The sequence below is a fragment of the Tachyglossus aculeatus genome (genome assembly GCF_015852505.1).
Source record: "Tachyglossus aculeatus isolate mTacAcu1 chromosome 12 unlocalized genomic scaffold, mTacAcu1.pri SUPER_6_unloc_1, whole genome shotgun sequence".
NCBI classification, from domain to species: Eukaryota; Metazoa; Chordata; class Mammalia; order Monotremata; family Tachyglossidae; genus Tachyglossus; species Tachyglossus aculeatus.
Genome location: NW_024044828.1, coordinates 15,442,281 through 15,466,055, shown reverse-complemented (window position 1 = coordinate 15,466,055; position 23,775 = coordinate 15,442,281). Strand labels below are relative to the sequence as shown.

General features: G+C 46.0%; 1 protein-coding gene and 1 long non-coding RNA gene across 3 annotated transcripts in view; one reads left to right on the top strand and one right to left on the bottom strand.

Annotated features, from left to right (window-relative positions):
• Nucleotides 1-4,769: 4,769 nt before the first annotated feature.
• On the top strand, nt 4,770-23,718 carry LOC119920736. 2 transcript variants are annotated; one of them, XR_005448428.1, is made up of 4 exons: nt 4,773-4,810; nt 7,467-7,579; nt 22,806-22,945; nt 23,428-23,718. It is a non-coding gene; the product is annotated as an uncharacterized LOC119920736 (long non-coding RNA). The 2 variants fall into 2 exon arrangements; XR_005448427.1 differs by lacking the exon at nt 7,467-7,579 and having other exon boundaries at nt 4,770-4,810.
• IL2RA (interleukin 2 receptor subunit alpha) overlaps nt 21,319-23,775 on the bottom strand; it is a 38,411-nt gene continuing 35,954 nt past the window's right edge. Inside the window, exon 8 of the mRNA XM_038740888.1 lies at nt 21,319-22,628. Coding sequence (XP_038596816.1) covers nt 22,508-22,628 — 121 coding nt within the window. The 3' untranslated portion in view covers nt 21,319-22,507. The remainder of the gene's footprint in view (nt 22,629-23,775) is intronic.

Sequence of the window (23,775 nt, the reverse complement as noted above, 5' to 3'; positions counted from 1 at the left end):
TCAATCAATCAATCATATTTATTGAGCACTTACTGTGTGCAGAGCACTGGATTTATTGAGCGCTTACTGTGTGCGGAGTTGTTAATGTGTTTGGTTTTGGTCCCTGTCTCCCCCTTCTAGACTGTGAGCCCGCTGTTGGGGTTGGGTAGGGACCGTCCCTAGATGTTGCCAACTTGGATTTATTGAGCGCTTACTGGGTGCAGAGTTGTTAATATGTTTGGTTTTGTTCTCTGTCTCCCCCTTCTCGACTGTGAACCCTCTGTTCGGTAGGGACCGTCTCTAGATGTTGCCAACTTGGATTTATTGAGCGCTTACTGTGTGCAGAGTTGTTAATCAATCAATCATATTTATTGAGCGCTTACTGTGTGCAGAGCACTGGATTTATTGAGCGCTTACTGTGTGCGGAATTGTTAATGTGTTTGGTTTTGGTCCCTGTCTCCCCCTTCTAGACTGTGAGCCCGCTGTTGGGGTTGGGTAGGGACCGTCCCTAGATGTTGCCAACTTGGATTTATTGAGCGCTTACTGGGTGCAGAGTTGTTAATATGTTTTGTTTTGTTCTCTGTCTCCCCCTTCTAGACTGCGAGCCCGCTGTTGGGTAGGGACCGTCTCTAGATGTTGCCAACTTGGATTTATTGAGCGCTTACTGTGTGCAGAGTTGTTAATATGTTTGGTTTTGGTCCCTGTCTCCCCCTTCTAGACTGTGAGCCCACTGTTGGGTAGGGACCTGCTCTAGCTGTTGCCAACTTGGATTTATTGAGCGCTTACTGTGTGCAGAGTTGTTAATATGTTTGGTTTTGGTCCCTGTCTCCCCCTTCTAGACTGCGAGCTCACTGTTGGGTAGGGACCACCTCTAGATGTTGCCAACTTGGATTTATTGAGCGCTTACTGTGTGCAGAGTTGTTAATCAATCAATCAATCAATCATATTTATTGAGCGCTTACTGTGTGTAGAGCACTGGATTTATTGAGCGCTTACTGTGTGCAGAGTTGTTAATATGTTTGGTTTTGTTGTCTGTCTCCCCCTTCTAGACTGCAAGCCCACTGTTGGGTAGGGACTGTCTCTATATGTTGCCAACTTGGATTTATTGAGCGCTTACTGTGTGCGGAGTTGTTAATGTGTTTGGTTTTGGTCTCTGTCTCCCCCTTCTAGACTGCGAGCCCGCTGTTGGGTAGGGACCATCTCTAGATGTTGCCAACTTGGATTTATTGAGCGCTTACTATGTGCAGAGCTGTTAATATGTTTAGTTTTGTTCCCTGTCTCCCCCTTCTAGACTGTGAGCCCGCTGTTGGATCGGGACCATCTCTAGATGTTGCCAACTTGGACTTCCCAAGCGCTTAGTCCAGTGCTCTGCACACAGTAAGCGCTCAATAAATACGATTGCGTGAATGAATGAATGAATGCATTTAAGACTGTGAGCCCCCCGTGGGACAACCTGATCACCTTGTAACCTCCCCAGCGCTTTCAGTCATTTCTTGAGCACTTACTGTGTGCAGAGCACTGTACTAAGCGCTTGGGAAGTACAAGTCGGCAACACATAGAGACGGTCCCTAACCTACAACGGGCTCACAGTCTAGAAGTATAGGGTATGTAAGTCAGTATGTACAGAGGGGCTTCAGTCTATACAGTGAAATTATACACTCGATTCAATACACAGTAAAGTTATACACTCATTTCAATACATAGAGAAGTGTGTGACAGCATGTTTAGTGTGCTACTCTCTATTGTTGTGAGTTGGCAGAAAAGGTTGATTTATTGGTTGCCTTTGCTTCATTGGTGCTACCTGCCTTAAACTTTTTATGCAGAGCTTGTAGCAGAGGAGTAGGGTGGAAGCACATAGATTCCAGTGGGGCAATTTGCAGTCCTGATGTGCTTAGTACAGTGCTCTGCTGCACACAGTAAGCGCTCAATAAATACGATTGATGATGATGATGATGACAGCAGATGGTGGGCACTTAACCCTTTCCTGGTGGGGCAGGAGAGAAGGGATTGTCTTAGTGCTCCAAATCTGCCCGGTTTTGCTCTCTGCTCCATCAGAAGGACCGCTGGGAAGCGGAGGAGGGCATATCTGCGTTTGAGGGTGTGTGCATGTATGTGTATGTGTTTGGGGAGAGGAGCTTTCTGGGGTGTTCTCACAGGTAAAACCTTGGAGATCACAGTGTTACAGATGCCACCAGTGTTGCCAATTTGTACTTCCCAGGCGCTTAGTGCTCTGCACATAGTAAGTGCTCAGTAAATACGATTGATGATGATGATGATGCTTGGCCTGCAATCCTCCCTGCTTCACTTCACCACCTAGGAGCTGGTAGGGTCCCTGTCAAGAACTATTTCAAGATCAGCCTGGCAGGATGGGGTGTGGGTCCGACTTCCCTGCCAGGGAAGGCGGGGAGGGGAGTGCATCGGCTCCGGGTCTTGGTGTTGATCTTTTCCCCTTTTTTTCTGAATGGTATTTGTTAATCATTTATTATGTGTCAAGCACTGTTCTAAGCACTGGGGTGGGTACAAGTTAATTAGGTCAGACATAGTTCCTGTCCCGCGTGGGGCTCACACTCTAAGTAGAGGGGAGAACCGATATTTAATTCCCGTTTTACAGTGGAGGAAACTGAGGCACAGAGAAGTTAAGTGATATGCCCAGAGTCACACAGCAAGCAATCGGCAGAGCCATAATTAGAACCCATGTCCTCTGACTGTCAGGCCGTGCTGCTTCCCACATGATGCTGCATGTCAAATGAGCGAGCATATTGTTTGAGCGTCTGCTGGGGGCAGAGCCCTGTACTAAGCACTAGGAAGAGTTGGTAGACACAGGATTTAAAGTTTGCCAGGGAAGAGTGTAACTTTTCTCTGCTTTTCTGTGGCAGAGCCAAGTCTCACAACCCTGTTTGATTTGAACCCCAACTCTTTCCCATGGTAGGCCTTTACCTTCCGCTGAAGCCTGATGCATGCCTTTCTTCTTATTAGTAGAATGTTTCTCTTGTCAGGATTTTCCCCACATCACAGAAATAGTTTTTGTCCCTGCATAGTCTATTAAAATCTTTGTAAGTAAAATATCTGGCAATATATTATTGAAATACTAATCAATCAAGCATATTTATTGATTGCCTACTTTGTGCACTGTACAAAGTGCTTGGAAGAGTACAGTATAACAGGGTTGGGAGGCATGTTTCCTGCCTACAGTGAGCTTACAGTCTAGAGGGGGAGGGCAGACAGTAATATAAAGAAATAAATTATGGATTTGGACTTAAGTGCTGTGGGGCTGAGGGAGGGGTGAATAAAAGTGCAAATTCAGGTGCTGGGGTGATGCAGAAGAGAGGGAGAGAAAAGGAAGTGAGGGCTTAGTCTTGGAGGAGAAGGAATCAGATATGGAATCAAATGGCAGATGCAGAACATCTGTGTTGTACTTGTCCGATGATTTTATAATTAATCAGAAGAACAGAGCTCTTAGAGTCCATTTGTCTGGCCAAATTTTGCCTTTTTGTTCCTAGCGTTGCATCCGGCCCATTTCCCTTCATCTAGTACTGAAATTGTTTTCCTGGAATGTGCCTTTCATTGATGCCCATTCTGGCTCAAATGCATACTTGTTTGATTTTATGAGAATTGCCTGCTTATTAGTGTGGTAATTAATTTGATTGGTCCTTGCTAACCTCTCATCAGGGTGGTCCTGGCACCGCTCTCCCCCCAGCCACCCCCCGACCACCACCCAGCCCCACTAAAAAACTTAAAAACAAGATGAAAGGAAAATGGACATATGGATCCCGTGTTCAAATTGAAATGAAAAAATTGGTTAAGAAGGCAGAATTACTTTCTGGCTTGGTTTTAAATTGGTTTGTGGAAAATGACCTTCATGTAAAAAAAAAAGTACCACTCAGGTGTGGGAGAAAGGTTTCCCTTTCTAAGCGGTAGGATGGATCATACCTCGGAGTAGGAGTAGCCAGCCCCTGCCTTGTGAGCCATTTGCAGTTTCGAAGTCAAAAATGTGCCTAAAAGAACCCAGGCCTTGAAACTTTTTGAACAACACTTCCAAACTATCTCCTCCTTCCTCCCATTTTGAAATTTAGTGTTGACGGTAAAAAAAGGGCTTTATTCATATAGGTTGGGAGAGAGAAGGATAGGAGTGAAAGGGGCGGAGAAGGCATTGATTATGGATGTGAACTTTTAGAGTTTTACCATGATTAAACCCAATTGCTACCCTTAAATCATTCTTTTTATAGGAGGGTTAACCTTGAAAAGTTACCTTTCTCAACTCTTCACTGCCTAAATGGTTTTAAGGAGGTGTATAGGTCCATCCTGTTCCTGCCATTGTCAATTTAATGGGATTTAGCACAGTTGTCTTTTTATTCGTTTCAGATCAGAAAAACCTATGAATGTCATCAGGAAGAAACAGGAGGGTAAACACTAATCATTCCAACACTGGTTTCAATTTTAGTTATTTTAGTCATTGTTAATATAAGGGGTCAGCGGTGAGACAGACGAGGTTCGAGGTACAGGGAGTGTGTGGCATTATAGGAGCGAAGTGTGCAGGCTGGGTTGTAGTAATAATAATAATGATGGCATTTATTAAGCACTTACTATGTGCAAAGCACTGTTCTAAGCGCTGGGGAGTTTACAAGATGAGCAGGTTGTCCCATATGGGGCTCACAGTCTTCATCCCCATTTTACAGATGAGGGAACTGAGGCCCAGAGAAGTGAAGTGACTTGCCCAAAGTCACACAGCTGACAAGTGGCGGAGCCAGGATTTGAACCGATGACCTCTGACGCCAAAGCCCGGCCTCTTTCCACTGAGTGACGTTGCTTCCCGTAGGAGGAAATCAGAGAGGTAAGGTTGGAAGGGGTAAGGTGATTGAGTGCTTTAAAGCCGATGGGAAGGTGTTTCTCTTTGATGCGGAGGTGGATGGGAAACCACTGGAGGTTCTTTAGGCATAGGGAAACATAGTCTGAATGGTTTTGTAGAAAAATGATCCGGGCCACAGAGTGAAATATCATCATCATCATCATCATCATCATCAACAATTGTATTTATTGAGTGCTTACTGTGTGCAGAGCATCGGACTAAGCATTTGGGAGAGTAATAATAATAATAATGATGGCATTTATTAAGCACTTACTATGTGCAAAGCACTGTTCTAAGCGCTGGGGAGGTTACAAGGTGATCAGGTTGTCCCACGGGGGGCTCACAGTCTTAATCCCCATTTTACAGATGAGGTAACTGAGGCCCAGAGAAGTTAAGTGACTTGCCCAAAGTCACACAGCTGACAATTGGCAGAGCCGGGATTTGAACCCATGACCTCCGACTCCAAAGCCTGTGCTGTTTCCACTGAGCCTCGCTGCTTCCTTATATATACTATATATAGTATACTATAACAGAGTTGGTAAATCTGTTCCCTGCCCATGACTAGCTTATACTGTAGAGGGGAAGACAGACATTAATATAAATAAACAATTTATAATATATAAATTATAGATATGCACATAAATGCTGTGGGGTTGAGGGTGGGGCTCACATTATTATATATCGTTCAATTAGAGAAGCAGGGACCTGGGCTCTGATCGTGGCTCTGCTACTTGTCTGCTGTGTGACCTTGGGCAAAGCACTTCACTTCTCTATGCCTCAGTGACCTCATTCCCTGGCCTGGAATGCCCCCAGTCCCTCTGCACATCCTCCAAGCTAGCTCTCTTCCTCCCTTCAAAGCCCTACTGAGAGCTCATCTCCTCCAGGAGGCCTTCCCAGACTGAGCCCCCTCCTTCCTCTCCCCCTCCTCCCCCTCCCCATCCCCCCCGCCTTACCTCCTTCCCCTCCCCACTGCACCTGTGTATATGTATATATGTTTGTACATATTTATTACTCCATTTATTTTACTTGTACATATTTATCCTATTTATTTTATTTTTTTAATATGTTTTGTTTTGTTGTCTGTCTCCCCCTTCTAGGCTGTGAGCCTGCTGTTGGTAGGGACCGTCTGTATATGTTGCCAACTTGTACTTCCCAAGCACTTAGTACAGTGCCCTGCACACAGTAAGTGCTCAATAAATACCAATTGAATGAATGAATAATGGAGATTAAAACTGTGAGTCCCAGGTGGGACAGGGACTATGTCCATCCCAATTTGCTTGCTGGCAGGACTGGGCCGCCCTTGCCCTCCTGCCTTGCCTGGCCCAGCCCGGAGGAGCCCCCCGGGAAGCCCCCGAGGCGATGGAGCTGGAGGTGATGGTGGCCGCGGAGCCAACCTGGGCGCTGCGGAGGCCGAGGCAGGTGGGCGCCCCCCGGGTGGTGGGCACAGGCGGGTGGGATGCCCCGTTGGCCCTGGCGCTGGTGGGCGGGATCCCGGGGACCCCCCCCTGCCCACGACATAGCCAGTGTGGCCTAGCCGAAAGATCCCGGTCCTGGACGTCAGTGGCCGTGGGTTCTAATCCTGCCCTGCCACATGCAGAGAAGCAGCGTGGCTCAGTGGCAAGAGAGCGGGCTTGGGAGTCGGAGGTCGTGGGTTCAAATCCCGGCTCTGCCGATTAGCTGTGTGACTTTGGGCACTTCTCTGGGCCTCAGTTCCCTCATCTGGAAAATGGGGATTAAGATCGAGCCCCACGTGGGACAACCTTGTATCCTCCCCAGCGCTTGAAACAGTGCTTGGCACAGTAAGCACTTAACAAATGCCCTCATTATTATTATTACTAATACTATTACTATTATTATTATTGCTATCACTCGCCCAAAGTGACTTTGGGCAAGTCACTTAACTTCTCTGTGCCTCAGTTCCCTCATCTGTAAAATGGGGGTGAAGACTCTGAGCCCCCCGTGGGACAACCTGATCACCTTGTAACCTCCCCAGCGCTTAGAACAGTGCTTTGCACAGAGTAAGCGCTTAATAAAATCCATTATTCTTATTATTATTACAGTGCTTGGAACATAGTAAGTGCTTAACAAATACTATTGTTATTATTATTATTGTTGTTATGGCACTGTGCCTTAGAAAGAAATCAGGTCCTTTTTAAGAGTGTTGCATTTGGGTGGGACCTGTGAAATGGAAATCAGCTCCCTCTTTGCCTCCACATTGTTTCTGACACATTGACTTTCAGCTGGATTAGCTAGAGAAGCAGCCTGGCTTTGTGGGTAGAGTTTGGGCTTGGGAGTCAGAAGGACCTGGGTTCCAGTCCTGGCTCAGCCACATGTCTGCTGTGTGACGTGGGCCAAGTCACTTAACTTTTCTGTGCCTCAATTACCTCATCTGTACAATGGGGATAAAAGCGTGAGCCCCACGTGGGACGGGGACTGTGTCCAACCTGATTAACTTGTTTCTACCCCAGCACTTAGAACAGTGAATGGCACATAGTAAGTGCTTAACAAGTGCCATAATTACTATTACTATTACGTAGGCAAGTCGCCTTCATGCAGCTGGTCTTCGAAACAAGACTTTCTTTCCCCCTGGGTTTTTTCCGAGTGTTGAGGAATAGAAAGGATTTTTTTTTCCATTTCCCAGGAAGGAAAGTCCCCATCTCCAAATGCAAACACATGTGCTGAATTTGTATAGAACCATCTGGGATTGCACCATTTCTGGGAATCCACACCAAGAACAGCCTTAAGAATCTGGAGGTAATTATTTTCCTGACTCAATCGGTTATTAAACTCTATTTGAAGACTCTTATCTTCCTCCCTTGCAGGACCTCCCAAGGGTAGCTGTTCTTTCTTGCTCTAATAACTTGTATCATGTACCGCTGTCAATCAACCATCTTTACATCACCATTGTGAGGGTCTGGGAAGAAAAGAGGGCAGGAGCATTCAAGCCCTTCCTAAAAGGAGCTGGAGTTCTAACGCCTCAATAGTATGAGAGTACAGTGAGGTCATTTGCCATTGTTTGCTTCTTGGGATGAAGGATGTTGCAGAATGGAATAGAACTTTTGGCACTTGCTCATGGTGGAGTATCTCAGCTCTCTGAGGAGACAGAGTTTCCCTCCAGGGATTTCTGGATGGCAAGGGAGGAGTCTGGAAGGGAGAGAGAATCACAAAATTGTCACTCTTCCCCATAACAAGGTGGCGATGCCCAATCAGAAAGCCAGGGCAAACATGCAGAATAATAATAATAATAATAATAATGGCATTTATTAAGTGCTTACTATGTGCAAAGCACTGTTCTAAGCGCTGGGGAGGTTACAAGGTGATCAGGTTGTCCCTCGTGGGGCTCACAGATTTAATCCCCATTTTCCAGATGAGGTAACTGAGGCCCAGAGAAGTTAAGTGACTTGCCCAGAGTCACACAGCTGACAATTGGTAGAGCCAGGATTTGAACCCATGACCTTTGACTCCAAAGCCCGGGCTCAGAACTCTCATCTGGAAGCCCTGGCTCTGGGTCTGGAGGAACAGAGACGGCAAAAACCTAGTATCGTCCTACAGGACTTGTGGAGCCCAGCTGGGCATTGACAGGGCAGGAAGCAGCTTTGTACCATCCAGATTCAAGAGATGTGGGTTCGGGGTGGATTTCAATCAATCAGTGGTATTTACTGAGCAGTCTGCTCTGGGCAGAGCACTGTACTAAGCACTTGGGAAAGTATAATATAATACGGTTGGTAGATATGATCCCTGCTCACAATCAATCAATCAATCAATCAATCGTATTTATTGAGCGCTTACTATGTGCAGAGCACTGTACTAAGCGCTTGGGAAGTACAAATTGGCATCACATAGAGACAGTCCCTACCCAACAGTGGGCTCACAGTCTAAAAGGGGGAGACAGAGAACAGAACCAAACATACCAACAAAATAAAATAAGTAGGATAGAAATGTACAAGTAAAATAAATAAATAAATAGAGTAATAAATATGTACAACCATATATACATATATACAGGTGCTGTGGGGAAGGGAAGGAGGTAAGACGGGGGGATGGAGAGGGGGACGAGGGGAGAGGAAAGAAGGGGCTCAGTCTGGGAAGGCCTCCTGGAGGAGGTGAGCTCTCAGCAGGGCCTTGAAGGGAGGAAGAGAGCTAGCTTGGCGGATGGGCAGAGGGAGGGCATTCCAGGCCCGGGGGATGACGTGGGCCGGGGGTCGATGGCGGGACAGGCGAGAGCGAGGTACAGTGCTATAAGATCACAAGGATCTTATAGTCTAGAGGGGGAGACAGAAATTAAAATAAATTATGGAGATGGAGATGCACGTTGTGGGCTGAGGATGGCGGGACTATCAAGTACTTAGAAAGGACAGATCCAAGAGCAGAGGTGATGTGGAAGGGAGAGGAAGTAGGGGAAATGAGGGCTTAGTCAGGGAAGGCCTCTTTTTTTTAATGGTAGTTGTTAAGTGCTTACTATGTGCCAGGCACTGTATTAAGCACTGCAGTAGACACAAGATAATCAGGTTGGACACAGTTCCTGTACCATATGGGACTCACAGTCTTAACCCCCATTTTACGGATGAGGTCATTGAGGCACAGAGAAGTAAAGTGCCTTGCCCGAGGTCATCCAGCAGACAAGTGGGCAGAGCCAGAATTAGAGCCCAGGTCCTCTGAGTCCCAGGCCCTTGCTCTTTCCATTAGGCCACGCTGCTCTTGGAGGAGGTGAGATTTTAGCGCGGGAGAGTCGTGGACTGTCAAGTATAAAGACCTAAATGACTTTAGGGAAGCATGAGTGCCGGCCAAGACAACTGCCAGCATCTGGTTCCTGTAGTTCAGTGGTCCTGACCCCATGTTCTCAGAAGCTGAGGTCTGAAATTTGCTCCAGAATATTCCAAAATGCACCAGGGAGACTTCTGAGTTGGGGTTGAAGGGAATTCTGAGAATTCTGAGTTTATGCTTCCGACGGAACCAAGACTGTACCCACTGTTTGGTTTATGTCCAGTTGCAGAAACACTTAAGACAACAATATCATTCTACAAGATCGCCATCCAACCTTTTACCACACAGTCTCCTTTCCCCTCTCTGTCCCCCTTTCTTTCTCGGGTCTCCAGATGAAACTCTTTCGTTCATTCTTTCAATCATTTATTGAGTACTTACTGTGTGCAGAGCACTGTACTAAGCACTTGGGAGAGTACATTACAACAGTAAACAGACACATTCCCTGCCCACAATAAGCTTACAGTCTGAAGGGGAAGAAACAGATATCAATGCAAATAAATTACAGATATGTATGTAATCTGTAATTTATGTATTATTATCTGAAATAATATAACTGGGCTTCAACAGAGGAGCCCGGTGTGACACTTACAATTGCGGGTTGGAAGATAGTTGAACAGCCTATTTCATCTTTTAGACTGTGAGCCCACTGTTGGGTAGGGACTGTCTCTATATGTTGCCAATTTGTACTTCCCAAGCGCTTAGTACAGTGCTCTGCACATAGTAAGTGCTCAATAAATACGATTGATGATGATGCCTTCCTGGTGATTAAGACCTCTGCTGCATGGTGCGCTCCTTAAAGGACCATCTCTCTGGCTCCACAGCTAGGGCTGCTGTACTGTCCTTGTGGAACTCTGAAAGTTACTCTTGAGAAGAGGTACTCTGTAAAAGAAGATGAAAAACACCAGTGTGAACATTGGCCTTTTGAATCAGTCAATTGGAGGTATTTATTGAGTGCTTACTGTGTGCAGAGCACTGCACAAAGCGGTTGGGAGAAAACGATACAATAGAGCTGGTAGACACTATCCTTGCCCACAAGGAGTTTAATGGCAGAGGAGGTTTATTTAAGCCAAGGTCTGAAGTGAGTGAGAATATTTCTCACTCAGCCTCCATGAGTGACTACATAGGGCAAAACCAAGGCAGTTTGGGGAAAGAATTGTACTTTGCAAGCGCTTGGTACCATGCTCTGCACACAGTAAGCGCTCAATAAATATGATTTAATGAATGAATGAATTAAAGAATCCAACCCCTCCCCCCCAATTTCTTAATGAAATAAATATTCAGAACGGGGCTTTCCAATGAAAGGGGAATTTGTAACGGACCTAGAGTCATGAATCTCGTTCAAGGGCGGGAGCTAATTTTCCTTTTGTACCCTAAATTTTCCTTTGACTACTCAGATTCAGTTTTAGAGGGGAAAAGATACAGTCTTCTATATCAGGCTGTATCAGGTTGCTTTTCTTGGGTATTTGCGAATCACCTACTATGTGCCAGGCACTGTTCTAAGAGCTGGGATAGATACAAAGTAATCAGATTGGACCCAGTCTATGTCCCACATGGGGCTCACCGTCTCAATCCCATTTTACAGATGAGAGAACTGAGGCACAGAGAAAGTTAAATGACTTGCTCAAGGTCCCACAGAAGATGGGAATCCATAAAGTGGGGAGAATAGTGTGAGCCCCATGTGGGACAGGGACTGTGTCCAACCTGATTAACTTGTTTCTGCCCCAGCACTTAGAACAGTGCATGGTACATAGTAAGCACATGGGAACTGTAGACTGGAAGCTCTTTGTGGGCAGGGATCCTGTTTACCAACTCTGTTGTACTGTATTCTTCCAAGTGCTTAGTACAGCACCTAGCACATAGTAAGCACTCAGTTGATTAGAAATCTTCCCTCCTGAAGCTAGGCAGCCTCAACCAGCCAATCATCAATACATCTATCAATAATATTTACTGAGCATCTACTGACTGCTAAGCAATATACTACGCATTTGGGGGAGTCCAACAGAAACAAGGCACACATTCCCTGCCTTCTGGGAGTTTACAGTCTAATGGGGGAAATGGACAAAACTTATTTACAAATGGAGGGAGCAAGAGGAAGAACAGTGATATAGCTGGATATAATGCAAATATGTTATGGTGAAATAGCTGAATAATAAATTAATACTCAGTGCCTTGTTTCAGTCTCCCTGCCCCAGAGGTAGATTAGGTAGCGGCAGCTCGGAAAACCCCCAAAGACATGTGCCAATGTTCCATTTTGGGCATAGATAGGAACAGCAGGACTTTATGTAATGTGATTGAACGATTGACTGACTGAATGAATGAATGTGATCATTTTGCCCAGACTTCTGTTACTTCAGAGCTTTTGAGGGGATGAGGCAAGGAATGGGATGGGGCTGGGGGTGGATGGGGAAAGATGTGAAAGAGGGAAACCTCAGCGTGGAGATGGGCAGGAAGAGAGGTGTCTACTTCACTAACACTACATTGGTTATGCTCCTTACCTAGAGCCAGGAGAGGCTGTGGCAGCACAAGTACAGGGTTATTTAATAACTATAATACCAGTATTAACAATAATAATAATTGTATTTGTTAAGTACTTACTATGTGTCAAGCACTGAACTTGATGCTGGGGTAGATATAAATTAATTAAGTGAGACACGGTTCCTGTCCCATATGAGGCTAACAGTCTAATTAGGAGGGAGAATGCCCGTTTTACAGATGGGGAAACTGAGGTCCAGAGAAGTTAAATGACTTCCCCAAGGCCACTCAGCAGGCAAAAAGCAGAGCTGGGATTAGAATACAGGTCTCCTGACTCCCAAGCCCGGTCTCCTTCCTCTCGGCCTCAGGGGACAGAAGCATCCTTATCTGTTCTCCTCAAACTCCATCCAGTCTCCTTACTCTTAAGAGACAAACTCCTGGGCAGTTGAGGGAGCCCATGTTGGAGCTACTTTTTCCCTAAATGTTGTATTTTCTGTTTGCTGGAGCACTGGAGTTTTTCTGAGCTTTCTAGGGCAGCAGCGGGGAGTAATGGGACAGGACTCGGGGAGGGAAGGTGGAAGAGCCAGAAATTGAATCTTTCAATCTGGCTGTTGTGCTGATGTCTGCTACCCTAGGCAGAACTGGAAGTGGGAGTAGGGATGGTTTGGACACCAAACATTGGGTTTATCTGCAGAGGCAAACTCTTTCACCATCGACTTGGCTCCTCACATTAGATTTGTCCTATGCAGTCAGTCAGAAGTGGATTTTTCCCCTTCAAAAACTAGACCCACCCCATGCAAACCAGCCCTTCACTTGTCCTTTCTTTTTCTGTTTTTTCCCCTTCCTTTCACCCCACCCACATTTCAGCCCGCCAGTTTTGTATGTTTGTTTTGTTTTTTATGGTCTTCGTTATTTGTTATTTGGGGTAGATGCAAGCTAATCATGTTGGACACAGTCCATATCCCACATGGGGCTCACCGTCTTAATCCCCATTTTACAGATGAGGTAACTGAGACACAGAAAAGTAAAGTGACTTACCCAAGGTCGTACAGCAGACACGTGGCAGGGTCGGAATTAGACCCTGGCTTCTCCATGCTGCTTCTCCAAGTGAACAAGTACCCTTTGAGAGCCCTCTCGGGGTACAGCACTTTCCCTCTCGTGGCTCGGAAAGATCTAAGTCTGGTTGGACCCTCCTCTCAGCCAGGTGAGGTAGTTATGGAATTTATGAAGCACTTACTATGTGCCAGTCACTGGGGTAGATACAAAAAGAACAGATCAAACACATTTGGGCCTCTCAGTCTAGGTAGGAGGAGAAGTAGGGGTAAAGACAGTTGGCGATAGTGGGTTGAAAACAACCAAAACAAGAAGCAGAGTCCTGAAGGGCATTTTCACCCTCTCTCCCAGCCTCCCTTCCCGTTTGGGTCCCTCTTGGTCGGCCGTTCAGTGAGTAAACCCCTTTTACACTGTGAGCCCACTGTTGGGTAGGGACTGTCTCTATATGTTGCCGACTCGTACTTCCCAAGCGCTTAGTACAGTGCTCTGCACGCAGTAAGCGTTCAATAAATACGATTGATGATGATAAACCCAAACGGTAGCCAAAGGAAGTTCCAGAGGAAGGACAAGTCAGGGGCAAGTCCCTCTGTCCCGAAACTCCCTTCCCCTATATCTGACAGACCCCACCTTCAAAGCCTTATTAAAATCACATCCCTCCTGATTTCCAGAGCAGTGTTCTTTCAGCTGGGCCAACAAGAATAATAATAATAATAGCATTTGTTAAGCACTTACTATGTGCCAGGCACTCTACTAAGCACAGGGGGGGATACAAGCAAATAGAACTGGACACAGTCCCTATCCCACATGGGACTCACAGTTTTAATCCCCATTTTACAGATGAGGTAACTGAGGCACAGAAAAATTAAATGACTTGTCTAAAGTCATACAGCAGACAAGTGGCAAAGCCAGGATTAGAACCTAGGTCCTTCTGGCTCTCAGGCCTATGCTCTCTATATTAGGCCATGCTACTTCTCTAATGTAATGTGCAGTTAATGTGTAATGTAGGGAGTTGGCCTTCTTTGTCACTCTCTCTACTTAAAATTTTACTCCCCGGGGTGAGTGACTATTTTTAATGTTAGGATACTGGGGAGACTAGTCTCCTTTCAAAGAGTCAGAGGATTTCAGGCCCGTGGTTGAGAAGCAACATCGTTTAGAGATGGAGCACAGGCCCTGGAAGTCAGAAGAACCTGGGTTCCAATCCCGGCTCTACCACAGGTCTGCTGTGTGACCTTGGGAAAGTCACGAAAGTTCTCTGAGCCTCAGTTACCTCATCTGTAAAAAGGGGATTAAGAGTGTGAGCCCCATGTGGGACAGGGGCTGTTTCCAACCTGATGAACTTGTATCTACCCCAGTGTTTAGAACAGTGCTTGGCACATAGTAAGTGCTTAACAAATACTATTATTATTATTATTGTTAATAACAGTAGTAGGAGGAGCCCTATTGCTGTGTTTGTGCTAATTCTGCCTAATGTTCCTTGCACAAATTAAGACTCATAAGGCTCCCATCCGGATATCCACTGGCAATAATTCCTCCCATTTTTGATTTTCCTGGGATTTGCTATAAACCCTAGAGATCCCATTCAGCTGCCATCTGTTCTAAAAGGCTTGACAGGTCTATCCAACTCCAGCATCTTTCCCTAGAGGAACACTGTAAGAACAAAAATAATTTTCAAGTGACCTCATGAGAATCGGGAACATGTCTACTAACTCTGGTGTGCTGTACCCTTCCAAGTGCTTACCACAATACTGTACACACAGTAAGTGCTCAATAAATACCAATGATTGATAGAATGAGAGTTCCGAAGTGTAGAAAAGCCTATCATTCTGGGACACAGGTGTGATTCAGATACTTGAAACCATAATTGAAAAAGTAACATCAAGGGGGACTGGGAGAGTTGTCAGTCAGTCAGTCAATCATATTTATTGAGCGCTTGCTGTGTGCAGAGCACTGGAGTACAATGTAACAGTATAACAGACACATTACCTGCCCATAATGAGCTTGGGGAGGCAGTTATTAATATAGGGTTCACGTGTCTCCCCTAAGTGCCTCTCTCGGAACTGTGGAGGGGCTACTCAAGTGCCAGTAAGGACAGTTGTCAGGGGAGGGACATCAGAGAAAGTGGGGGTTGGAGACAAGGCAATTTGTCACCCACAGAATGACAGCTTTTGGACATCACCCATATGCAGCCTGACCATGCTGGAGATGGTTCAGTCAGATCAGACTAATCATATATACCTGTATATATGTATATATGTTTGTACATATTTATTACTCTATTTTACTTGTACATATCTATTCTATTTATTTTATTTTGTTAGTATGTTTGGTTTTGTTCTCCGTCTCCCCCTTTTAGACTGTGAACCCACTGTTGGGAGGGATTGTCTCTATATGTTGCCAACTTGTACTTCCCAAGTGCTTAGTGCAGTGCTCTGCACACAGTAAGCGCTCAATAAATATGATTGATGATGATGATCAGAGGGCAGGTAGCCAGTAGCCAGAGGCCTGGCTTTAAAATTGGGAGTGGGGAGGAAAGACCTAGGGGTGGATAGGGTGACCGACCCTCCACCCATGAACTGGCTTATTGAGTGTCCACCCCCCCAGCCGCAGGTAACAATTCCGGGTCCTTGCTGTACATCCTGGGCAAAGTTGAGTCAACATCACCATGACTTCCTGGCTTTCCCATCCCTCCTGATGAAATCAGTTTTGCCCATGCATGCCAACAGGAATTTAGAATCAAATCTACCGTTGGCCTTTTCACCCATGCACCAACTCAATAAGTATAGTAATAATTGAGGTATTTGTTAAAGTGTTTGCCAAGCACTGTGCAAGGAGCTGGTATGAATTCAAGATAATCAGATTGGACACAGTCCCTATCCCACATGTCACGGTCTAATGGGAAGAACAAGAATTTAATTTCTATTTTACAGATGAGGAAACTGAGGCACTGAGAAGATGAATATGAAGGGCCACTCTACCTATATATAATAATTATGGTATTTGTTAAGTACTTACAATTTGCCAAGCACTATTCTAAGTGCTGGGGTAATATTTTTAGATCATCAATCATCAATCATATTTATTGAGCGCTCACTATGAGCAGAGCACTGTACTAAGCGCTTGGGAAGTACAAATTGGCAACATATAGAGACAGTCCCTACCCAACAGTGGGCTCACAGTCTAAAAGACTGTATATGTATATGTATATATGCATATATATCTATATGTATAGATATATATTTAAATATATATATATATCGCTCCATCACATTTATTGAGCACTTACTTTGTGCAGAGCTCTGTACTAAGCACTTGGAAGAGCATAACAGAGTTGGATTAGAAATTTGACTCTCTCTCTCTCTGTCCCAGAAGGTTTGGGTCAGGGAGAACTGTGCTCAGATTTCCAAATTTGTCTCTGTCCCTGTGATAAAGCAAAGAACTGTAAGAGCTATGAAATTTCACCAGAATCTGGATCTGCTGTTGAAAATGCTTTTTTTTTTCTTTGCTTATGTCCTTAACCTCTGGATCATCACTGCAAAACGCAAACCTTTTAACTTAACCTTGCGAAGAGAAACAAGGAAATTTTCCAGCCCGCCCTTGGTGAATTCCTTGCATCAATTCCTCTGAGCCCTGCAACCAGCAACATAGCTGTGCTGCATCTTTCAATCATTCATTCATTCAATCATATTTATTGAGCACTTCCTGTGTGCACAACACTGTACTAAGCACTTGGGAAAATACAGTACAGCAATAGAGACAATCTCTGCCCTCAGTGAGCTCACAGTCAAGTTACTGGGGAGGGAGTAGGTGAATCTGACAGCAGAGGATAGGTGCCTGAGTTAGGGTGAAGTTTCTTCCCCTTTAATTTAGCAGTTTTAATTTTGCCTAATTTCAGAAACCAAAGTTAATCCCATTTAGAAGTGGGGAGGGTAGCAGAGGCTAGTAACCCCAAGATAGAATGGTGCTGGAGAGGTGGTTCAATCAGTTGTATTTAATGAGTGCAGATAATTCTTAGTAGGGAGAGACCTGGGGCTTTGCCCCACAACAGAAGAGGAGAAAATTGTGATTCTCAGTCCTATTGACAAGTGGCCTCCAGAATGAGTAAGGGGATATGACTTTGTGAGGTTGGGGGAGTCCCCAGAGCAGAGCCGGGCATGACAAGAAGCGGAGGTAGGGTTCGGGGGTGGCCTTACTTTGTGTGTGATGCAGGGTGTGGCCTAGGGAATATCACCTCATGTACATGGCCTACTGGAAAGATCACGGGCTTGGGAGTCAGCGGATGTGAGTTCTAATTTCGGCTCCGCCACTTGTCTGCTGTGTGACCTTGGGCAAGTCAGCTTACTTCTCTGTGCCACAGTTACCTCATTTGTAAAATGGGAATTGATGCTGTAAACCCCAAGTGGGACAACCTGATTACCTGTTACCCAACCCATTGCTTAGAACAGTGCTTGGCACATAGTAAACACTTAACAAATTCCATAATTATTATTATCAATATTATTAATATTATTATTTGTCTGTGTGTGTGTGTGAGTGTGTGTGTCCTTGACCGTTAGTCAGCCCCAGCTGGGCAGTGATGAGTGCTGGGGACACTGACGAGAATAGAGAAGCATCTTTTTTCCCCCCAAGCCCTCCCTGGCAGCCTCGTCTTCACTTTTTCTTGCAGTGTTCCCACATCCTCACCCCCTGACTCCGCATTCTCTCCCAGAGCAATGGGGCCAGTTGGGACCCGAGTCAGGGAGAGCAAGAATATTGCCTGTAGAACCTCCCCGCCTTGTACATATCTATTCTGTTTACTTTATTTTGTTAGTATGTTTGGTTTTGTTCTCTGTCTCCCCCTTTTAGATTGTGAGCCCACTGTTGGGTAGGGACTGTCTCTATATGTTGCCAACTTGTACTTCCCAAGCGCTGAGTACAGTGTTCTGCACACAGTAAGCGCTCAATAAATATGATTGATGAACTTCCAGCAGAGAAGTTTGGAGGGGGCCAAGCTTATTCCTCCCATTCAACTATTCCATAACTGCCACCCCTCTACTCAGCCTTGTTCGGGCCTTGATTATGTCAAGCTACTTCTTCACAGGTGTTGCAGCCTGGTCTGTCTTCCCGCCAACCTCCTTCTGGCCCAGAGAGCACAAGAGAATCGGCACCTTCTCTTCCCCCACTCCTCCCCTTTAGCACCCCCTGTTTCCTCTCTCCCCACAAGGGCCCATTAACAGTTGGTCAGAATGGCTGAATGAGCTCAAAGTTTGGGGAGAAAAAATCAAAAGGGTGGGAGCTGTTGGGAAAGACTTCATCTCTATTGAGTGAGAACTCCTTGAGGGCAGGGATCATGCCTAGTCTCTAAACGACCCTGAGTGCCTTCTGCCTGAAGCAGCATGGCGTAGCGGAAAGAGCACGGTTTTGGAGCTAAGAGGATCTGAGTTCTAATCTTGGATCTGGCACTTGTCTGCTGTGTGATCTTGGGCAAATCACAAGCGGCGTGGCTCAGTGGAAAAGAGCACAGACTTTGGAGTCAGAGGTCGTGGTTTCAAATCCCAGCTCCGCCAATCGTCAGCTGTGTAACTTTGAGCAAGTCACTTCACTTCTCTGGGCCTCAGTTACCTCATCTGTAAAACGGGGATTGACTGTGACCCCCCGTGGAACAACCTGATCACCTTGTAACCTCCCCAGCGCTTAGAACAGTGCTTTGCACATAGTAAGCGCTTAATAAATGCCATCATTATTATTATTAACATTTCTGTGCCTCCATTCCCTCACTGGTCAAGTAAGGATTAAATACCTACCAACCTTCCTACTTGGACTGTGAGTGGGGGGCAAGACAGCGACAGAATCCAACCTGATTATCTTATGTATACCTCACCTCAGGCTTTAGTACAGTGCTTGGCACATAGTAAGCACTTAACAAATACCACAAGTGTTATTATTATTAGGACATACATGCCACCTTTGAGATATCCAAACAGTCTGGGGATGGCAATGAAATGGATGAACTGAGAAAGCAAGACTCCGTGAACAGGCGGCAACCATTAGATTGGGCCTAAATGAAGTGGTATTTGGATTGCATAAATGCATTCTTCCTCAGGCCGCTCGACTGGTCTGTGTCCAAGCCTGACAGTTGGTGTTGCTGCTTGACAGATGGCTAGCATCCCCTGCCAGTCTCCAGGATCCAAAGTGGAAAGGCTGCCTTTTTTTTTTTAAATAGTATTTGTTAAGTGCTTACTACGTTCCAGGCACTGTACTAAGCACCGGAGTAGATACAAGTTAATCAGATTGGACACAATCCCTCATGGTGTCTGGCTCACAGGCTTAATCCCCGCTTTATGGAGGAGGTAGCTGAGGCCCGGAGAAGTTAAGTGACTTGCCCAAGGTCACACAGCAGACAAGTGGCAGAGCTGGGATTAGAACCCAGGTCCTTCTTACTCCCACGCCCGTGCTCTATCCACTAGGCCACGATGCTTTTCTTTGCCTTGGAGATCCTAAGCTCCCTGAGTCCGTGAGAGGGCTTGGGCCCTCTCCCTGTTTTCTTTCACCAGTTCAGCTGCCTTCTCCCTCATACTAGTATCTCCCTTTTGCGCACTTCCTCCAGCCAAACCAATCAGCCCCTGGGTGAGAATCTGACACTTAGTGGCAGTTGGGAGGGTTATTATTATTAGTAGTAGTATATTTGTTGAGTACTTACTGTGTGTCAAGCACCGTTCTAAGCTCTAGGGTTGTACAAGTTAATGAAGTTGCACACGACTCCGGTCCCACATGGGGCTCACAGCCCAAGTAGGGGAGAGTAGGATTTAATCCCCATTTTTACAGTTGAGTAAATTGAGGCACGGAGAAGTTAAATGACTAGTCCAAGGTCACAGAGCAGGCAGTGGGCAGATCAGGGATTAGAACTCAGATCCTCCAACTCCCAGACCCAGGGCCTTTCCATTAGGCCACGCTACTTCTTACGGAAGGAACGTGTCTGAGAGCCTTCACGGGACTCTCCATTGTTCAGTGTTCTTTTGTGAATTCCCGAGAGTCTAAAATACTATTAAACCATTGTACAACTGCAATAAATATGACTGATGATGTTGATGTGACTTCCCCTGGGCAGCCAGGTCACAGAGGAATTTTCCATTAGGAAAATCCTCTCCAAAAATACAATTTTCTCTGGGCAGCCCCAACCACTTGGGTGAAGAAAGAAAAAAAAACACACTCAGAACAATAAAACGTTATATTTACAATATAATTTTAGATTGTATATTTTAAAGTTTCTTTTATCTAACTATAGCACCACATTGTAAGCGCCTGTGCTGACACTTTGTTTCTTTTTGTATTTTGGCTCTTGGATATGTCTGCAATGGTGTGTTCATTTAGAAATAAAACTCTAGAGGGTCAGAAACTGTCTTTTATTGAATCTCTGGAGTCAAGCGCTTAGTCCAGCGCTGGGCCCCCGTGGGAACCCAAATGTTTGTTCACTACTTTCAAATTAAGGTGGAAAATGGAAAATTGTCCCTTGGACTCAAAGTGTGTCAATTGTATTTTCCAATCATGTCACCCTCTATTCCAGCAGTCCTCTTCCTCCCCCCACCTCTTTCCTCTTTCACAGCGGATTGACATTTCTGTTTTTCTCATAATGGGCAGAACTGCCAAAGGGGCAGCTGGGATGACTGTCCCAGGTCCTCTGAAGGAGCATTTGAGGTTCTAGGTAGCCAGTTATGCCCATGTAATTCTGCCTTTGGAAGTCCAGGTATTTTCAGAGCAGCTGGGAACTTGAAGTGGCTCTGGAAATGCCCAGATTTTCATATCCAGGGCTTGGATCGTGCACACTGAGAGAGTAGGTCATTTCAAATGAGCACACACCAGCTCAAGAATGCCAAATTCCAAGAGCCCCTGGGACTGGATGTCATTTCCAGACCCGACCCTCACACTCGCCGTGGTGCCAAGATGAGATGGATTCTGACCTTGAATCTACTGTCCTGGGGCCCAGAGGAACTCGTTCAATTTTTAGTTTGGCAGGGGTTAGAGGGCTATCCAAGGTGATGAAGAGTTTTTATTTCTCAAGAAAGCTCAATGATGCAGTTTGACCCCAAAGGTCCAATGAAGCAAACTGGCCAATTCTGGTTTATTCCTGGTCCTGGGGGACAGGGGTAGATTGGATATTCCACCAATAGTCAAAAAAAACCTTCTTCTCTTAACAGATCTTTTTACTAGGGTTGTTAATTACCCTTGGTTAATTAGCTTTTCATTTCCTTCTCCCTTACTGGAAGAAAAATGAACGTATAGTGAAATGATTGCTGGCTAGATGACATCAAGAAGGTGGAAGGAACCTGGGATAATCCTGGGATCAAGAATTGGATAAAGGAAGAAGGGTACGGTAATAATGTAATAATAATCCCAAAAGCAGAGGCCAGCACAAAAGGGTGAAACCTACGGGAATTTGAAGGCAGGATTGGATGGTCGGAAGAAACTATTTGATTCCCAAACCTCAGTGTTTAAGATCAGAGGAGTGGATGGAAGCACTAGTCACTGCTTTTGGAGCTGAAGCTGGTTGGGGGCAGGGGTCCTCATGTCTAGTGCTGCATGTTACTGGCAAGAAGAGAGACGAGAAGCATAAGAAATTAAAAGCTGTTGAGCAAGTGGTTTTCTTAACTGGTCTTATCCCTTATGGAGCCAAATCTGGGACTGGAATTTCCAACTCACTAAAAGTATCCTCTCATGTAATTTAGAAACTGACAGACATCGCCGTCATATCATGCTTCTTCCTCCCAATCCTGTGACTCAGGCAGGGGCTGGGATTGGTAGAGGTAGGGCAAAGCAGCCATTTGTTGATCTGCCCAAGGCTTCCCGGCTTGCCTTTCTCCTACTCAAATATGCAGTCTATGGCGTCTTCAACCACAAAGGTTGAGATAGCTTGGACACCCGTGACCTTTGTGGTTGTTAGCAGTGGGTGGAGCAAGCTGCTGTTTCTATCTGGCAAGCCTGAAAATGAGTTTCCCAACTTCCTTGCTTTTGATGCAACTTAGGAACACGGAGCTAAAGGGCAACCCCTGCAATTCAGTTAAACTAGTGGTTCTTGTATTTCGTTCAGCCCCCCAGGGTTCTCATGATCTCTTATACCTTCCTCTGTCCCTGAAATAATTGTGGTTTCTGAGGAGAAAGCGTAGTATCAGCTGTCTTTTCTGTCATTTGGGGAAGAAGAGCAGGCAGGGTTGGTGAGGAGCAAGGGGATGAGGTGATAATGCGAGATGAGAGGAAGGGACATTTTTGACTGTGGCTAGGAAAAGAGAAAAACGGTGGTTGTGTCTCTCGCCTCTTTGGACCCGGAAGAACTCTCCCTCCGTCCCCCAAAGGGATCCTGACCCCAGTTTGGAAGCTGCAGCTGAGAGCTACAGGCCTCGGCAGAAGATGCTGCTGTGACTGTCACGGGTGAAGCTTTAGCTTCTGCGTTTGTTCCTCATACTCCGAGATTCCTGCAGCATTCTTGCTGGCACTTCCCAGCTTCCCTTTACCAGGCTTGGTTTTCCCAGTTCCACTCCTCTTCCTGCGAAAACACACCAGATACGTTGCTCTTCTTCAGAATCCAAACCTGCCACGAGAAAAACGCTCTCCCTCCCCGTTCTCCCTCAGTCCTGGCCCTAGGGGACCAGCCTCGGATTTCCACCATTACTGTGCTGACCTCAAGCCTGTAATACTGTTCCACATGCCTGCTTCTTTCTAGCTCGAAGCCATCCATCCAGGGATGGGACACTGCTGACATCTGACTGCCAGCATTCAGGACCTCAGAGACTAAAGCTCCCTACTTCATCCACTGCTTGGATTAAGTGCTTCCCTGAAGGACTCTGGTAAAATCGACTACAGGTAAGTCCTTCTCTCGGAAGCTGGGGTTAGGACTGGGCCATTGTGGGAGGAAGCAAGGTTGGGCCACCCTCATAGGACTCATTTTGGCATTTGCCTGGGGAGGGTGGGGAAGGGGGTGTTATATTGCCTGTATTTTTCCTGTATCTCCTGGTGTTTCTGAGCTAGAAGGACTGGATCCCTTAAGTCCAAGTTTCCCCTGCCAAAGGAGCTCAACCCCAAGCCATCGTGCAAACAGGGCTTGGTACAAGTGGTAGTGGGAAGATGGGGGCACTTTGTTCGGGAAGGGGTCACTCATTAATCCCAGTACTGTAATGGGAGGTCTGCTTTGGGACCCAGTCCAGTGTTAGTCCTGGCCATTTTTTCCTATTTCACAGCAGACTGTCTGTTGGGGGGAGTTGTACTGGCCAAGAAGGTGAGCTATCTATTCCCATCCATGGTTCCCCTCAGGCTTCAGTTTAGGGGCTAATCTCTTTCTGTTCTAGGTGCTGAGCAGAGACTGACCCTACTTCCAATTGGGATGCCCCTTGTCCATTCCCCCTGAAGCCTACTGTCTCTGGAGTTTTGGGTAGCTTCTGTAGCTCCACCTCTTTGCCCAGTTCCTCCTTGGAAACTACCGAACACCGGTGGTGGTCATCAGGTGAGTAATTGGCACGTTCTGTAAAGAGCTTTGCCCCCGTGGCAAGGATTGTCTTGAGGAGCTAGTGGCTCACTTGTTCTAGTGGCTTTCATCCGTGTGTCTAGTCATGCTGACAGAATCATCAGTTTCCTCCGTGATTTCCCACCCGGTCCCCTTCTCTCCCCCTCCATTCACACTTTCCTCTAGCAGCTCC